At 42.8% G+C, this 14148-nt stretch overlaps 1 protein-coding gene across 13 annotated transcripts in view; it reads left to right on the forward strand.

Moving 5' to 3' along the window:
* Positions 1-14148, forward strand: part of ATF7IP (activating transcription factor 7 interacting protein) — a 170738-nt gene that overhangs the window by 83344 nt on the left and 73246 nt on the right. For 11 of the 13 annotated variants that reach the window (XM_075935155.1, XM_075935143.1, XM_075935151.1 and 8 more), the window contains 2 exons: positions 146-235; positions 1984-2129. In XM_075935155.1, coding sequence (XP_075791270.1) covers positions 146-235; positions 1984-2129 — 236 coding nt within the window. The remainder of the gene's footprint in view (positions 1-145; positions 236-1983; positions 2130-14148) is intronic. The other 2 variants (XM_075935128.1, XM_075935202.1) reach the window with 1 other exon arrangement.

Consider the following 14148-nt stretch of genomic DNA (forward strand, 5'->3'; position numbering starts at 1 on the left):
CGGCAGGCTTTTTTGGCTCATCAGCCAAAACAAGACTGACTACAAAGAGACTGTGGAATTATTTTACTTTATGAGGACTCATTTTTAATACTGTTTTTGTCATGAATGTAGAGAAATAAAATTTGGTCATCTTTTTTGTTTGCAGAAGAAGTGGAAGAAGAGGAAAAAGAAAACAAAGAACAGGATAAAGAGAGTGAAAAGGAAGCACGCAAAGAAGAGAGACATTCAGAGAGAGGTATGTACAGTAAAGGTGTTAGGTCATATTAACAGGAAGAATGAAAGAATATCGGTGTAGTATTGCTCCAGAATTAAATATCCATGTTCAGTCTTTGTTTCAGTACTTGAAATATAATGTACATGATGTTGTGTAATTGAGAAATATTTACATAGTAAACATATATCTACCTTAAAAGTTACAGTCGAAGTGAATGCATATTGATGAATACTGTAAACTGAATGAATGTTCATAGTAAACTTCTATTTACGATAGTCCAAGGACAATGCTCATTCTACTTACAGGTTTTCTTTTGATATCTACCAAAATTTCGTATACAGGCAACCCCCCTCACTTATGACCTAATTGGTTCCTGGAGAACTATCGTAAGTAGGGCCGTCCTAAGTTGAACCCTTATTTCTCATGCGTGCAATGTTATAAATGGGGGTTCCGTTCCTGGCCCGCTTTGCCTCCTGGGAGGAGTTGTCCCCAGCACTCTGGGCTTGAGAGGCCACACTGGGCCAGAGCAGAGTGGTTGTAAATGTGCGGGGTTGTAAATGCGGGGGCGCGTAAGTCAGGAGTCGCCTCTACTTTGATGGACAACTCAGAGATGGTGCTTTAGCACCCATGCTTCCTTTTTATGATGAAAATTCACACAGGAAGAGAATTTGAAAGTTGACAGTGTCAGATAATATCTCCTTTTAAAACTTTAGATGCATGCATTGTAATAGCATCTAACATTAAAAGAATCAGTTTTTTCTAAATATAGGTAAGCAGTTTAGGTGGTCATGCAAATTAAAAACATTTAAAAAGCTAGTTGTGCAGCAATTGAATACCATGAATGTATAGAAATCTGCAAGATCTGTGTTACTACATGTACCTTGTACTGCTGCATTAGAAAGTAGAGATAGAAAATAACAGTGAGTCCATCTTTTTCTCAACCAGTCTAATTTTATCCCTTTATGCTCAATCTTCCCATTTTGTACCAACCTCACTTTTTCTCTCCATGTTTACAGTTGCCTCCATTAATTGTAGTGTAGGCTAAAATGTATATACACTTAGGTCACTAGAGTGTTCTTTGTAAGGGGAGGGGCTGGTTGGGGAATCCAGCACTGCCCCTATCTCTCGGGGTATGTCTATAGAGCGCTGTGTAGTTCAAAATAAGCTACACAATTTGAGCTATGCAAGTTGCGTAGCTTATTTTGACAGAGTCTGTTTCAAAATTTGTGCCAAATTTTGAAATAGACCACTATCCCGACAAGTTCCTTAATTCTCGTGGAACGAGGTTTACTGGGACATTGGAATAGCAAGCCTATTATTTCAAATATATTTTGAAATAATGGGCTTATTGCTAAGATGCAGAAAATGCTATTTCAGGATACCAGACCTATTCCGAAATAGCACCACTGTCTAGATGTACTCTAGAAATTTGGGGGCCCTGCATGCCCAAGATAGCTATGCATATTTTCATTGCCTCATTTAAATTGTAATGTATGTCCATTTATATTGTTACAGGGTTAAAGGGTGATGGTGGTTCTTCTGTACATTGAATCAGAGTTCTATATTAAAGTCACACTGTAAGGGGCCTCTGGTTTATTAAAAAAAAAGATAAATAGTTTAATACGAGATTTTCCAAAGATCCTGTCATCTTTAGAATAATGAATTATTTGACTTGGAAGAAAAGGAAGCTACTAATAGCTGTAAGCTTCCTTTGACTGCTGCTGTTCTTAAAAAGATTCCTTAGTAGCCACTGTGCCATGTGTTTCCAGGTGAAGTGTCAAGAAGGAAACGATCCAAATCAGAGGATATGGACAATGTACATTCTAAGCGTCGTCGCTACACGGGAGAAGAGTATGAAGCAGAACTCCAAGTAAAAATTACAACCAGAGGGGATATTAACCAGAAGCTGCAAAAGGTATACTAGATTTTGCTGCAAATTAAGGTGTCAGAAATATTTTTAGGTTGAAACCACGACTCCTCTATGGTAGATCTTTCACAAGTTCTAGCCTTGCTCTCTTCTTTGAACATATTTTTCATATTAACCTGTAAGTTACAAACATCAGTCCATTGACTGTATTTTCATCCAAAATACTTGGATGAATGAGAGAAAACTATTGTGTAGGTATAATTCTTTATAATTTTAGGACGGGAATATAACATAAATCTCTATTATGGTAAAGCTAAGTTTCAGCCACAATGTCACACTATCTCTGAATCTGCCAGATGTCTATGCTGTCTGAAAAGTGGGTCTGCTTCTGCATACATAAACCACTGTTGTAATGTGTTACGCTTCATTCTCTCTCATGGCTGGTCCACTGAGGGTAGTGACTTGCCTGCTGCTGTTAGCTTGTGTAGGTTGGTCTTTTACTTTAAGTACTAGATGCTTATTACTGCTGCATAATGGAAGGAGGAATCAGGGTTCTTGTAGTTGCACATCATAGAACTTACTGTAGCTTTCTTTGCTTTCAGATATAGGTGATGAAAACCATGCAGAAATTAATTCCATATTCAGTGCAATTTTAGGCTGGATTCAGCAAATAGATAATATTTCTTATCATTCAATGTGTAACAGCTGCATCATTTCCTAAGCACTGTCTGACATATGCACTGAGTAGGGTATATGTGTCCTATGGAAAAATAGTCTTGATCATGTAATTAGAGTGAATTAAGGGGGTGAATTAAGGTTTCATGGACAATCTTAAATTTGGCATTTGCTAACTTTCAAGTATTTGATTTTACAACCCAAGAAATAATTTTGCTGCTTTTTGTGTGTCATAATGATATAAAATGCAAAAATCTGGAGAATGTTCTCCATCAAATTATATCGATTCTCCAGCAGGTCCAATTTTGGGATCAGTGTAACTTAACAATATATTTTTAATGTATAATTGTTCATGATGCTCACCTCTTTCAGTCTCAACTTATTCATGCTAAGGTTGACTCATAAGATTCTCATGCTTTACTTACAAATTTTATTCCTACTATCTAGCTGTAGTTGAAGAATGACTTGCGGGAAGATCTGAATATTTATATCTTATTGTTTCTTTGAACTACAATAGAATTTTACAAGGATTTAAAAAACAAAATGCAGGATATTTTTAACCTTAAAATCCCAGGAATATAAAGTACTGTCTTAATTGGGGAGAAAAATAGAAGCGAGAGATGTCTCATTTGGAATGTGTTTAAAAACTGCTTCCAAATACTATTTGGCCAATCAATATCAAACCTAATTTCAGATAGGATTTGCAAAGACTCATGGGGTCAAATGCTCTCTGACCAGAGACTGACTCTGCAGGTATGGAAGGACAAGAGTCTGCGACATGTTTTCTGGTTGAAGCATAGTTTAGGGGAATTTTTTTAGAAAAAATTGTGCGGACATCTTCAAAATTTGTCTGTGCTAGAAACCAAACTACATTTGGAAAAAGTTCAGTAACAACTATGTTTGAAATGTTCTTTAGACCAGAGCTATGTGTAAAATACGTTTTAAATTTAGATTTGGCCTAACAAGAACACCTTCTCTACCATATCAATAGGATTAACATTTGTTTTTGTTTAAGCAGCTATAAAGCTGTCCAGTTCGGTAAACAAGAATGCAGACTGCCCTCATGGCAGGACCCAGTACCATCTAGACCATCCTGTTAGGTGTCTGTCTAACCCGCTCTTAAATATTTCCAGAGATGAAAATTCCACAACCTCCCTAGGCAACTTGTTCCATCCAGTGTTTAACCACCCTGACAGGAAGTTTTTCCTAATGCCCAACCTAAACTTCCCTTGCTGCAGTATAAATCCCTTGCTTTATGTCCTATCCTCAGAGGCCAAGGAAAACAATTTTTCTCCCTCCTCCTGGTGACACCCTTTTAGATACCTGAAAATCGCTATCATGCCCCCTCTCAGTCTTCTGCTTTCCAAACGAAAGAAGCCCAATTCTTTCAGTCTTCCCCTATTGCTCATGTTTTCTACACATTTAAACTTGTTCTTCCTCTTCTCTGGACCCTCTCCAATTTTTCCACATCTTTCTTGAAATGTTGTGCCCAGAACTGGACACAATACTCCAGTTGAGGCCTAATCAGCACAGAGTAGAGCAGAAGAATGACTTCTCATATCTTGCTCACAACACTCCTGTTAATGCATCCCAGTTTGCATTTTTTTGGAACAGCATCACAATGTTGACTCATATTTAGCTTGTGATCCACCATGACCCCTTGGTCCCTTTCTGCAGTACTCCTTCCTAGACAGTTGCTTCCTCATTCTGTATGTGTGAAACTGATTGTTCCTGCCTAAGTGGAGTACTTTTCATTTGTCCTTATTAAACTTCATCCTGTTTACCTCACACCATTTCTCCAGTTTGTCCAGATAATTTTGAATTATGACCCTATCCACCAAAACAGCTGCAACCCCTCCCAGCTTAATTAACTTAATAAGCGTACTCTCTATGCCAATATCTAAATCGTTGATGAAGATATTGAACAGAACTAGTCCCAGAACAGACTCTGGCAGAACCCCACTTGTTATGCCCTTCCAGAAGGATTGTGATCAATAACTACTTGGAGAATGGTTATCCAGCCAGTTATGAACCCACCTTACAGTAGCCCCATCTAAGTTGTATTAGCCTAGTTTATTGATAAGAAGATCATGCGAGACTGTATCAAAAGCCTTACTTAAGTCTAGGTATTCCACGTCGACTGCTTCTCTCATATCCACAAGACTCATACTTTGAAAATCTTGCTATAACCCTTCCTTTTATCAGTTGTTTCGGTAGTATAAGCGGGGAACTATGCACCTATATTTTAGAAGAAAGGCTTGAATGCATGCTTCATGAAGAAATGCAGTTTGCTACAACTTTGCTAATAGAAAAATAAAATGAATTTACTTTTTTTGAAGTTTTTTTGAATTTACTTTTTTTTATTTGTGGTTTTCAAGAAGCAGTTTTTCTCCTTTTACAGTTGTGTGATTCGGAGAAAGATCTTGGTTTGGGAAAGAACTTCTGCACAAAATGTTCTTCAATTTTCTCTCTTCCAGACCTTAAAATTTTATCTTCTTCTTGGACTGATGGTCGTCATGTATATTCCACTGTGGGTGCACATGAATTCCATGCTGCTGAGACAAGAAGATTTTTGCTTCCAGGTTGCACTGGTCCTCTACTCATGTGGTCATCTCTTTGTGCTTGGAACCAAAGACATAAGGAGCAGTATGGACCAAATGCTTCTCCAGTTTTTTGGTTGCCTTTGTTCTGAGATGGAATCCTCCAGGATTCTCAGTGTTTGCCAATTTCATCAGTATTTATTGACACATAATTGTAAAAAGTCTTTTGCATTACGCTGAGGGTATGTCTACACTACAGCGCTAATTCGAACTAACTTAGTTCAAATTAGTTAATTCGAACTAAGCTAATTCGAACTAACGGATCCAGATTAAAAAACTAGTTCGAATTAGCGTTTTGCTAATTCGAACTAGCATGTCCACATTAAGTGGACCCTGAACCGGGGATAAGGATGGCCGGAAGCAGTGCCGGCAGGGCATCAGATGAGGACTTAGAGCGTGGAGCTGCTGCCTCAGGCTAGCCGAGGGCTGTGCTTAAAGGGACCCGACCCCCACCCCGGACAGACAGTTCTCAGGGGTGCCCCGCTTGCAAAGCAGTCCTGGCTTGGAGTTCCATGAGTGCCCACACTGGGCACATCACAGCACTCGGCCATCAGACCGGCTGCACTTGCCGCAGACTGCCATCTGGGGAGAGGGGACAATTGGGGGGCTGCAGGAGAGCTTCCACCACCAGAAGCCCGCAGAGCCAGCCTCCCCATTGGGGGCTCGTACCCCATTCCTCCCTCACCTCCTTCCACTTGCCCTTCCCTAGCCCCCCCTTCCTGATGTACAAAATAAAGAAAACGTGTGGTCAAAAATAGAATCTCTCTTTATTGAACAAAACTCAGGGAGACTGGGAAAAGGAGGTGGGAGAGGGGAAGAGAGGAGGGCAACTAAAATGATTAGAGGTTTGGAAGAGGTCCCATATGAAGAGAGGCTAAAGAGACTGGGACTTTTCAGTTTAGAAAAGAGGAGACTGAGGGGGGATATGATAGAGGTCTATAAAAGCATGAGTGTGGTGGAGAGGGTGCATCAAGAAAAGTTCTTCATTAGTTCCCATAATAGAAGGACTAGACGACACCAAAGGAAAGGAATGGGTAGCAGGCTTCAAACTAGTAACAGAGGGTATGTCTAGACTACAGGGTTTTGTCAACAAAAGTGGACTTTTGTCGACAAAACTATACCTGCGTCCACACTGCCTTTGAGTTATGTCGACATAACGTCGACAAAACTCAGCAGTTTTGTCGACGTATGTAAACCTCATTCTACGAGGAATAACGCCTTGTATCGACAGAGTTCTGTTGATAGAAGGCATTATTGCATCTACACTGTCCTTTGCGTCCACACTGTTATGTCGACAAAGCGGCTTGCTTTGTTGACACAACTGGATGTAGTCTAGACGCTCTTTGTCGACAGAAGCTTTGTTGACAGTATCTGTCGACAAAGCTTCTGTCGACAAAACCCTGTAGTCTAGACATACCCAGAAAGTTGTTCTTCACAAAGCAAATAGTCAACCTGTGGAACTCCTTGCTGCAGGAGGCTGTGAAGGCTAGAACTAGAACAGAGTTTAAAGAGAAGTGAGATAAAGTGATGGAGGTTGGGTCCATGGAGTGGTATTAGCCAGAGGGTAGGAGTGGTGTCCCTGCCCAAAGTTTGTGGAAGGCTGGAGAGACAAATGGCTTTGTCACTGTCTTCGGTCCATCCCCTCCAGGGTGTCTAGGGTTGGCCGCTGTCAGCAGACAGGCTACTGGGCTAGATGGACCTTTGGTCTGACCCAGGACGGCCATTGTAAGCTCAGGGTCGGGGGGTCTCAGTGGACCACCTTGATTTTCATGCACACCTGCTCCTGGGTGGCCAGGCTGGCAGCTCTCCTACCCTAGACAGCCACTTTCCTGTGCCTAGTGCGGAGGTTGTGGACGAAGTCCACGATGTCTGCACTAGACCAGGCGGGAGCCCGCCTCTTGCGGTCCCGGGCAAGCTCCCGGGAGCTGCCAGCCTGGTCCCGGGAAGAGGGGGAGGGCTGGGGAGCATCGGGTGGCTGGCTTGAGCCATGCCAGGTGCAGGGTCTGCTAGCTGGGTGCTGGCAGGCTTGCACCTGGCACGGGCACCGTTGCCAGCCCGTGCCCGTTTAACGGGTCCAGGGCCGGAAGGGGGGCAATAGAGTTTCCCTGGTGTTGGCCAGAGTGGCCACCAGGGAAAGCTGGGGAGGGCTAGTCTCCCATTAGTTCGAATTAAGGGGCTACACACCCCTTAATTTGAACTAGTAAGTTCGAAGTAGGCTTAGTCCTCGTACAGTGAGGTTTACCTAGTTCGAACTAAGCGCTCCGCTGGGTCGAATTAAGTTCAAACTAGCAGAGCGCTAGTGTAGCGCCTATCAAAGTTAATTCGAACTAACGTCCGTTAGTTCGAATTAACTTTGTAGTGTAGACATACCCATAGATACTTTTAAAATTTGTAGCAAATTAGGACAAGTTTAGGAGTTGAAGGAGCTCATTTCCCTCTCCTGCGGGTGGCTAGTGTGCCCAAGATCCCAGGAATCAATAATTGTTTCTTTTGCTCTTTGCCTTCCTAGTCATCTCTGTTCACCTAAAGTTTCTCTGCTGCTTTGGGCAGTCTCCTCAATATACAGGATATGCTGATCTTTCCTCAGCAGAACTTGCCAAGCCTGTGAAAATATTGTCTGAAAATTTCATATGGATTCCACAACAGGGCTCCAGTCTGTCCCCTAAGCAATGGACAGAAGCACTGAGAACATGCCTCCAAGCATGATGATCTCCAATTCTAGGACTGATAGAAGTATAACTAATGTCTCCTCCACTAAGGTACATTAGGAGGATTGCAAACATCTTCGGAAGAGGTGGGATTTTCTTCATAAGAGATGAGAGAAATCCCTCTTCAGGTCTACTTCCAAGAAGATGATCTCTTCCCTGGCATTAAGTCAAGTTAGATTCCATATCCTGGTTCAGGAGGCTCAGTAGCACACAAGACACACAATCTCCATCTCCTAAGAGCAAAAGTGCAGGACCATTAATGGTACCAACAAAAGAGAAGCACCAAGTACCTATTTCCAGTGGTACCATTGCATTCTGAAGACTGATTGATTGACTGGCGCTAAAGGCTCTGATGAGACACATTCTACCTGTGATAGGACAGGAGTCCCTTACACCTCTCCACATCTGGTGGAAAGAAACTAAATTTGAGGATGTCATCATCTTCCTTGAAGTCCCTCAGATCTAATCCTCACAAGAAGCACTTGGTGAATCAGTGGGAATGGGGGAAACAATTCCACCAACGGATAAGAGAGCCGAGCGCCAGTACTTTGTATCCCAGGAAGGGAACAACTACCTTTTCTCTCACCCACCCCCAGGGTCTCTGGTTGTTCCGGCCGTGAACCAAAGGGAGAAGCAGGGCCAGCCAGGCGCTACACCTAAGAACAGGGATGCTAAGCGCATGGACCTGTTAGGCAGGAAGGCCTATATGTCGGGAGGCAAAGAGTTCAAGGCTGATTAAGCAGCTGCGGGACTGTGCTGCCATGGAGCTAAGAGAGAATCTTGACCACAACCCTCACCAAAATGTGAAGTTAGCCCAAATAGAGCATCCAGACTCTCCTGAGCTCGACATTGTTAAAAGGCAGCGTACCCACTAAGGATGATACCTAATGTTTATTTTAATTCATTTTTTTGTTTTTTTTTATCAATTACATGATTACTAAAATACTCCCTGGGGATGGCAGCCAGTGGGCTGTTGGCTCCCGGCCTCGCTCCCAGGGGGCCCTTTACCACCTCGCATGGCTGCCTCTGTATCAGGGGCAGGAGTGGCAGGCAGAGCCAGTCCATGAGGGGAGCCAGTTGAAAAATCAGCTCCTCACGCAGACTGGCTCCCCCTTGCTGCCTTACATTGCTACTTATAACTGGGGCAGCAGCAACCCCTGTCTGCAGGGGGCCCACGTGCCACACGGACAGAGGCTGCGCTGGCATCCTGCACTCCCTTCCCACTGTTGCCTCTGATACAGGGGGGGGGGGCAATCTCTGCAAAGCCAGTTTGCATGGGGAGCCTATGTAGGAGGCAGTGGGGGGAAGAGGCAGCTCTGCGGGAATCAGCACACGCAGGGAGCACGCTTAAAAGCTGGCTCCCCATGGCACCGTCTCCTGCCTCTCCCAGCAAGGGGGAGGATTGTGTGTAATCATTTGGATTAACTAATAAGTCTTGGCTTATTGGTTAATTGTTTAAATGGTTATACACTAATATCCCTAGTACCGATGCTGAGACCAGTCGTGCCCTCTTACTGGGGCCATGGGACCCACACGTGTGCCATTGTGGGATGGTGTGATTGTATGAGGAATCATGCGTTCCTGTCCTTACAGAGAGGAATTGGAACCCTTACAGGAGCAAGGGAGGAGGAGGAAGGAGGACCCAGAACAGACTAACCATTGTCCCCTGATGATTACAGGCATTTCTGAGACCTATTAAGGCAGGGTATCTGACTCATTCCAAATCCCTGTTAAGGATGTGCATAAGACATCTTACAAACTCATCATTCTACAAAGTGCAGGGCCCATCAATGTGGTGTTCCCAGAACCCAGACACACACTCCATCTACTCCAAAAAGGACAGAAAAGATGTACTTTGTACCTGCCAAAGGAGATTTTATTTTTTCTACATTTTTTTTACATTTTTAAACCCTGAGGTACTTAATGATCCAAAAAGTGAATTGAAGAAGCACTAATATCAGTCAAAATCCACCACTTTCAAGAAGGAAGCTGTACATTTGGATGTATTTAAGAAGACAGCTCCTTTTTTGTAACTTTAATTGGCCTGCAGTTCTTTAAAATGTGTAAATGTGATTGTCAGTTATTCCAAGTTTGTATAATTTACTGATAAGCTCCCACAGAAGGCTATAGTACAATAACTCCTCACTTAATATTGTTTTAGTTTGCATTGTTACATTGCTTATCCATTAGAGCATGTGCTTGTTTAAAGTTGCACAGTGCTCCCTTATAACATTGTTTGACCGCTTGCTTTGTCCACTACTTGTAGGATTTCCTGAAAAAAGCAGCCTATCCCCATGGGAGTTTGATCCAGGATGGTCTGTAGTCCCCCATCTGCTCCCCTAAGTTCTCTGTAAAGAGCTAGGAAGCTGTCCAACAGCAGTTCATCTGCCCCTACCCACACTGCCATACTGCTCCTGCCCTCTCCCTGGAGCTGCTCCCAAGAACCTCCTGCTTGCTGTGTGGGTGCGGGGGAGGGCAGAGGAGGGCTAATGTAAGGATATCCACCTTCCTTCCTCCCAATCAAGCCCTTTACTCTATTCCACGTATCCACAAATCAGGATACCAGAGGGAGGAAGCTAAAATTCAGCAGGTTCAGAGAAGAACCAGTAGCTAATCTACTTAAAAGTACAGTAGACTTCCGATAATCCGGAACCTATGGGACCTAGGTGGTGCCGGATTATCAAATATGCTGGACTATCAGGAGGTACTATAAACTGGTTATATATATATACTGTATACATTATATACGGTATATAAAGTGTTCTTAACCTTTTTATTGTACATACTGTATACAGTATACTGTAATGTTTTAGCTTTTTTAAGCCTTTTTTACCCTTTTTGCTCAGTTCAGCTGCTGCCGCTGTTACCTTGTGACTCATTTTTTGCCGAAGCTCACTCACTAGGCTCTTGCCATTTTGATGCTGGACTATCAGGAGTGCCGGACTATTGGAGTTTTACTGTATATTTGAAGTGGGGTCAGCATACTTAAAAGGGCAAAGCACATTTCTGTCTGCCTCTCTTAAATACACTTTGTGTGAATCTCTGTGCCACACACTCCTTCCTACCCGCACACCCTCGGCATTTTGGAAAGTTGGTGCAATATAGAGGAGAGAGTTGGTTCATCATCATATGGGCAAAGAAGTGTTTGCAACCACTGCTGTGCATCTGGGGTACATCTACACAGCAGTGTTATTTCAGAATAACTAATATTATTCCAAAATAACATAGTCTGCATTTACAGTACAAGCAGTTATTTCAAAATAATGTCAAAATATAGTCCAATTGGAGGAGGACTTACTCCAACTCTCCTGTAACCTTCATTTTATGAGGAGTAAGGAAAGTGGGAGGAAGAGTGCTCTTCTCAGACTTCTTGCTGTGTAGATAGCACCGAAAGCCAAAATAAAGTATTTAGACCTAAGCTACGCAGTTGACGTAGCTCACGTTGCATAGCTTATTTCGTCTTTAGCCCTGCTGTGAAGACGTGTCCCTATTGTTTCCTCTCTTGCCTCAGTCTATGCTGCCTCTAAGGGTATGTCTACACTACCCTCCTAGTTCGAACTAGGAGGGTAATGTAGGCATACCGCACTTGCAAATGAAGCCCGGGATTTGAATTTCCCGGGCTTCATTTGCATAAGCGGGGAGCCGCCATTTTTAAAACCCCGCTGGTTCGAACCCCGTGCAGCGCGGCTACACAGGGCTCGAACTAGGTAGTTCGGACTAGGCTTCCTATTCCGAACTACCAGTACACCTCGTGGAACATGGAACGAGGTGTACCGGTAGTTTGGAATAGAAAGCCTAGTCTGAACTACCTAGTTCGAGCCCCGTGTAGCCGCGCTGCACGGGGTTCGAACCAGCGGGGTTTTAAAAATGGCGGCTCCCCGCTTATGCAAATGAAGCCCGGGAAATTCAAATCCCGGGCTTCATTTGCAAGTTCGGTATGCCTACATTACCCCGCTAGTTCGAACTAGCGGGGTAGTGTAGACATACCCTAAGAGTGTTAGGCTATATTAACAACATGTTGACCCTTGAGAGCTCAGCCAAGTGCTAGTTCTTCATCTAATAGGAAGACATTCCCTGGGAAATATTCCACCCTCTGACTTCATCACCTCAACCAAGCATTACAATCATGATTTCTGTGTACGGAATTATATTTTGCTAACTGTAAATGTATGTGTTGTCTTTCATCTGCTGAATTGTTTTTCTTAGAATCTAATCCTTCCTCCCAAATTCTTATGGAGAAATTGTATTCGTTTAACATCATTTCATTTAAAGTAGTATTTTTCTGGAACATAACTACAACGTTAAGTGAGGAATTGCTGTACTGTTCCTGGCGCTCATTAAGGAAAGCCAATTGATTGCCAGTTCAACCCACTAAACCTTACTCAATGCAACAGAAACAGCTTCCTGGTTTATGGTGACTGACACTGTCCTGCATAAAGCATCAGGGCAACCCTGCCATTATAGGGAAACTACACTCAAATGTCAAGGAAAAAATTCCACAGGCAGCAACTGTATAGCCAATATTTTTATCATCAGAGACGCTATGAAACACTCAAAAACAACAAAGGGAGCAGCTGAGCAAGAACAGCATTCTTCCATCTTCTGCTTCCAATCCAGACCTCCACTAAGAGACATTTTTATGGGATCCTTGAAAGTAGTCAGTTATACCAAATATCATTTCTGTCCAATGTGGTGACTATAGTTTGTTTTTCCCAAGGTTGACAGATGATAGGCAAATAGGGCCTCATCATCATTCTTACCAATTACCAGTTTCCTTCCCTTCTACCACCAAAACTTTCTTCATTGCCCTCCTTCAGGAACCACTTTTGCTCATGGGTGTTATTTTAAGTACTAAAATAATAGCTCATGGGCATTATTTCTGGAACTAAATTCCATCTTTCATTCATGAACCTTAAAGCTGGTACTCCCTCAACACTGGTGAAAGGATTTTTACTTGGAAATATATTTTTTCATCTCCTCAAAAGAAGGAAGGATGAGAACCTATCTTGTATCTGAAACAACTCAATGTCTTCATCTGCAAATTGGTTCAGAATAGCAATAACTATCACTTGCAAGCCAGTCATATCTGTTCAGTGAAACGTGATACAAAAGATGCATATAGCTTTCCCTCACATTGAAGGCCCTGAGGTTTCACGGTAGGTCTGAAACACAGTAAAGGGTGCCTCCTTCAAGCCTACAGTAATGCTAAATTATCCAGAAAGATACAGTGATTTCTGGCAGCTCATTCTTTCTGCTTTGCATCATCAGTTTTTCCTCTACTTCAACGGCTGGTTACTGATGACAAAATCTTATCAGGAGGTACAGACCACAACCATTTCTCTGGTCAGTCTTCTGTGTTCATTGGGAATCCATGAAAATCCAAAAAGTCCATGTAGACGATAGAGTTTATTGGGTTCAACACTAGACTCACTTCCAAAGCATGCATTCCTCGGGACCGATTCCCGTCCATAAAAGAACTTGTCACTCAGCTCTGGCTGAATACCCAGATACAACATCGATTCTTCTCTCATCATACTAGGTTACATACCTTCCCATACCTGCATGGTACCTTTTGTGAGACTTCACCTTGGTACCTCTATGCTTGGCTTCAGACCATTTGTACAGAATAGACACAATATGGACAAATGTGTCTCACTCTCCACCAGAATGCAAGCTTCTCTAGCCTAAAGGGAGAAAAGGAAGCAAGTGTGTATGGAAGAGAGGCCTCTTTATCCCCTTCCTCCCTCCAAAAAGACTTTAATCCTGGGTGTGTCATTAGGATTCCCACAGAGGTCAGAATACCCATGAGCCTCCTAAAATAGCAGTCTGTGAGACCTGCCAGAGATTCCTATGAACTCTGCTGTAATGTCAGTCAGCATGACAGTAGTACGCTACATGAGCAATCTTCCTGCATATAGAAGATGGCAGTCTTTGGAACTGTTATATTCACCACAGATAACTCTGCCACTAAAGAACATCCTGCAGATACATAACTCTCTTACACACAGCCTCAGCAGACATTTCTGAAAGACTTTAAATGCAAGCTAAGCAATTCTGTGGTACAATGTGTATTTTATCAATGGG

The sequence above is a fragment of the Pelodiscus sinensis genome, chromosome 1 (assembly GCF_049634645.1).
Source record: "Pelodiscus sinensis isolate JC-2024 chromosome 1, ASM4963464v1, whole genome shotgun sequence".
Classification (NCBI taxonomy): domain Eukaryota; kingdom Metazoa; phylum Chordata; order Testudines; family Trionychidae; genus Pelodiscus; species Pelodiscus sinensis.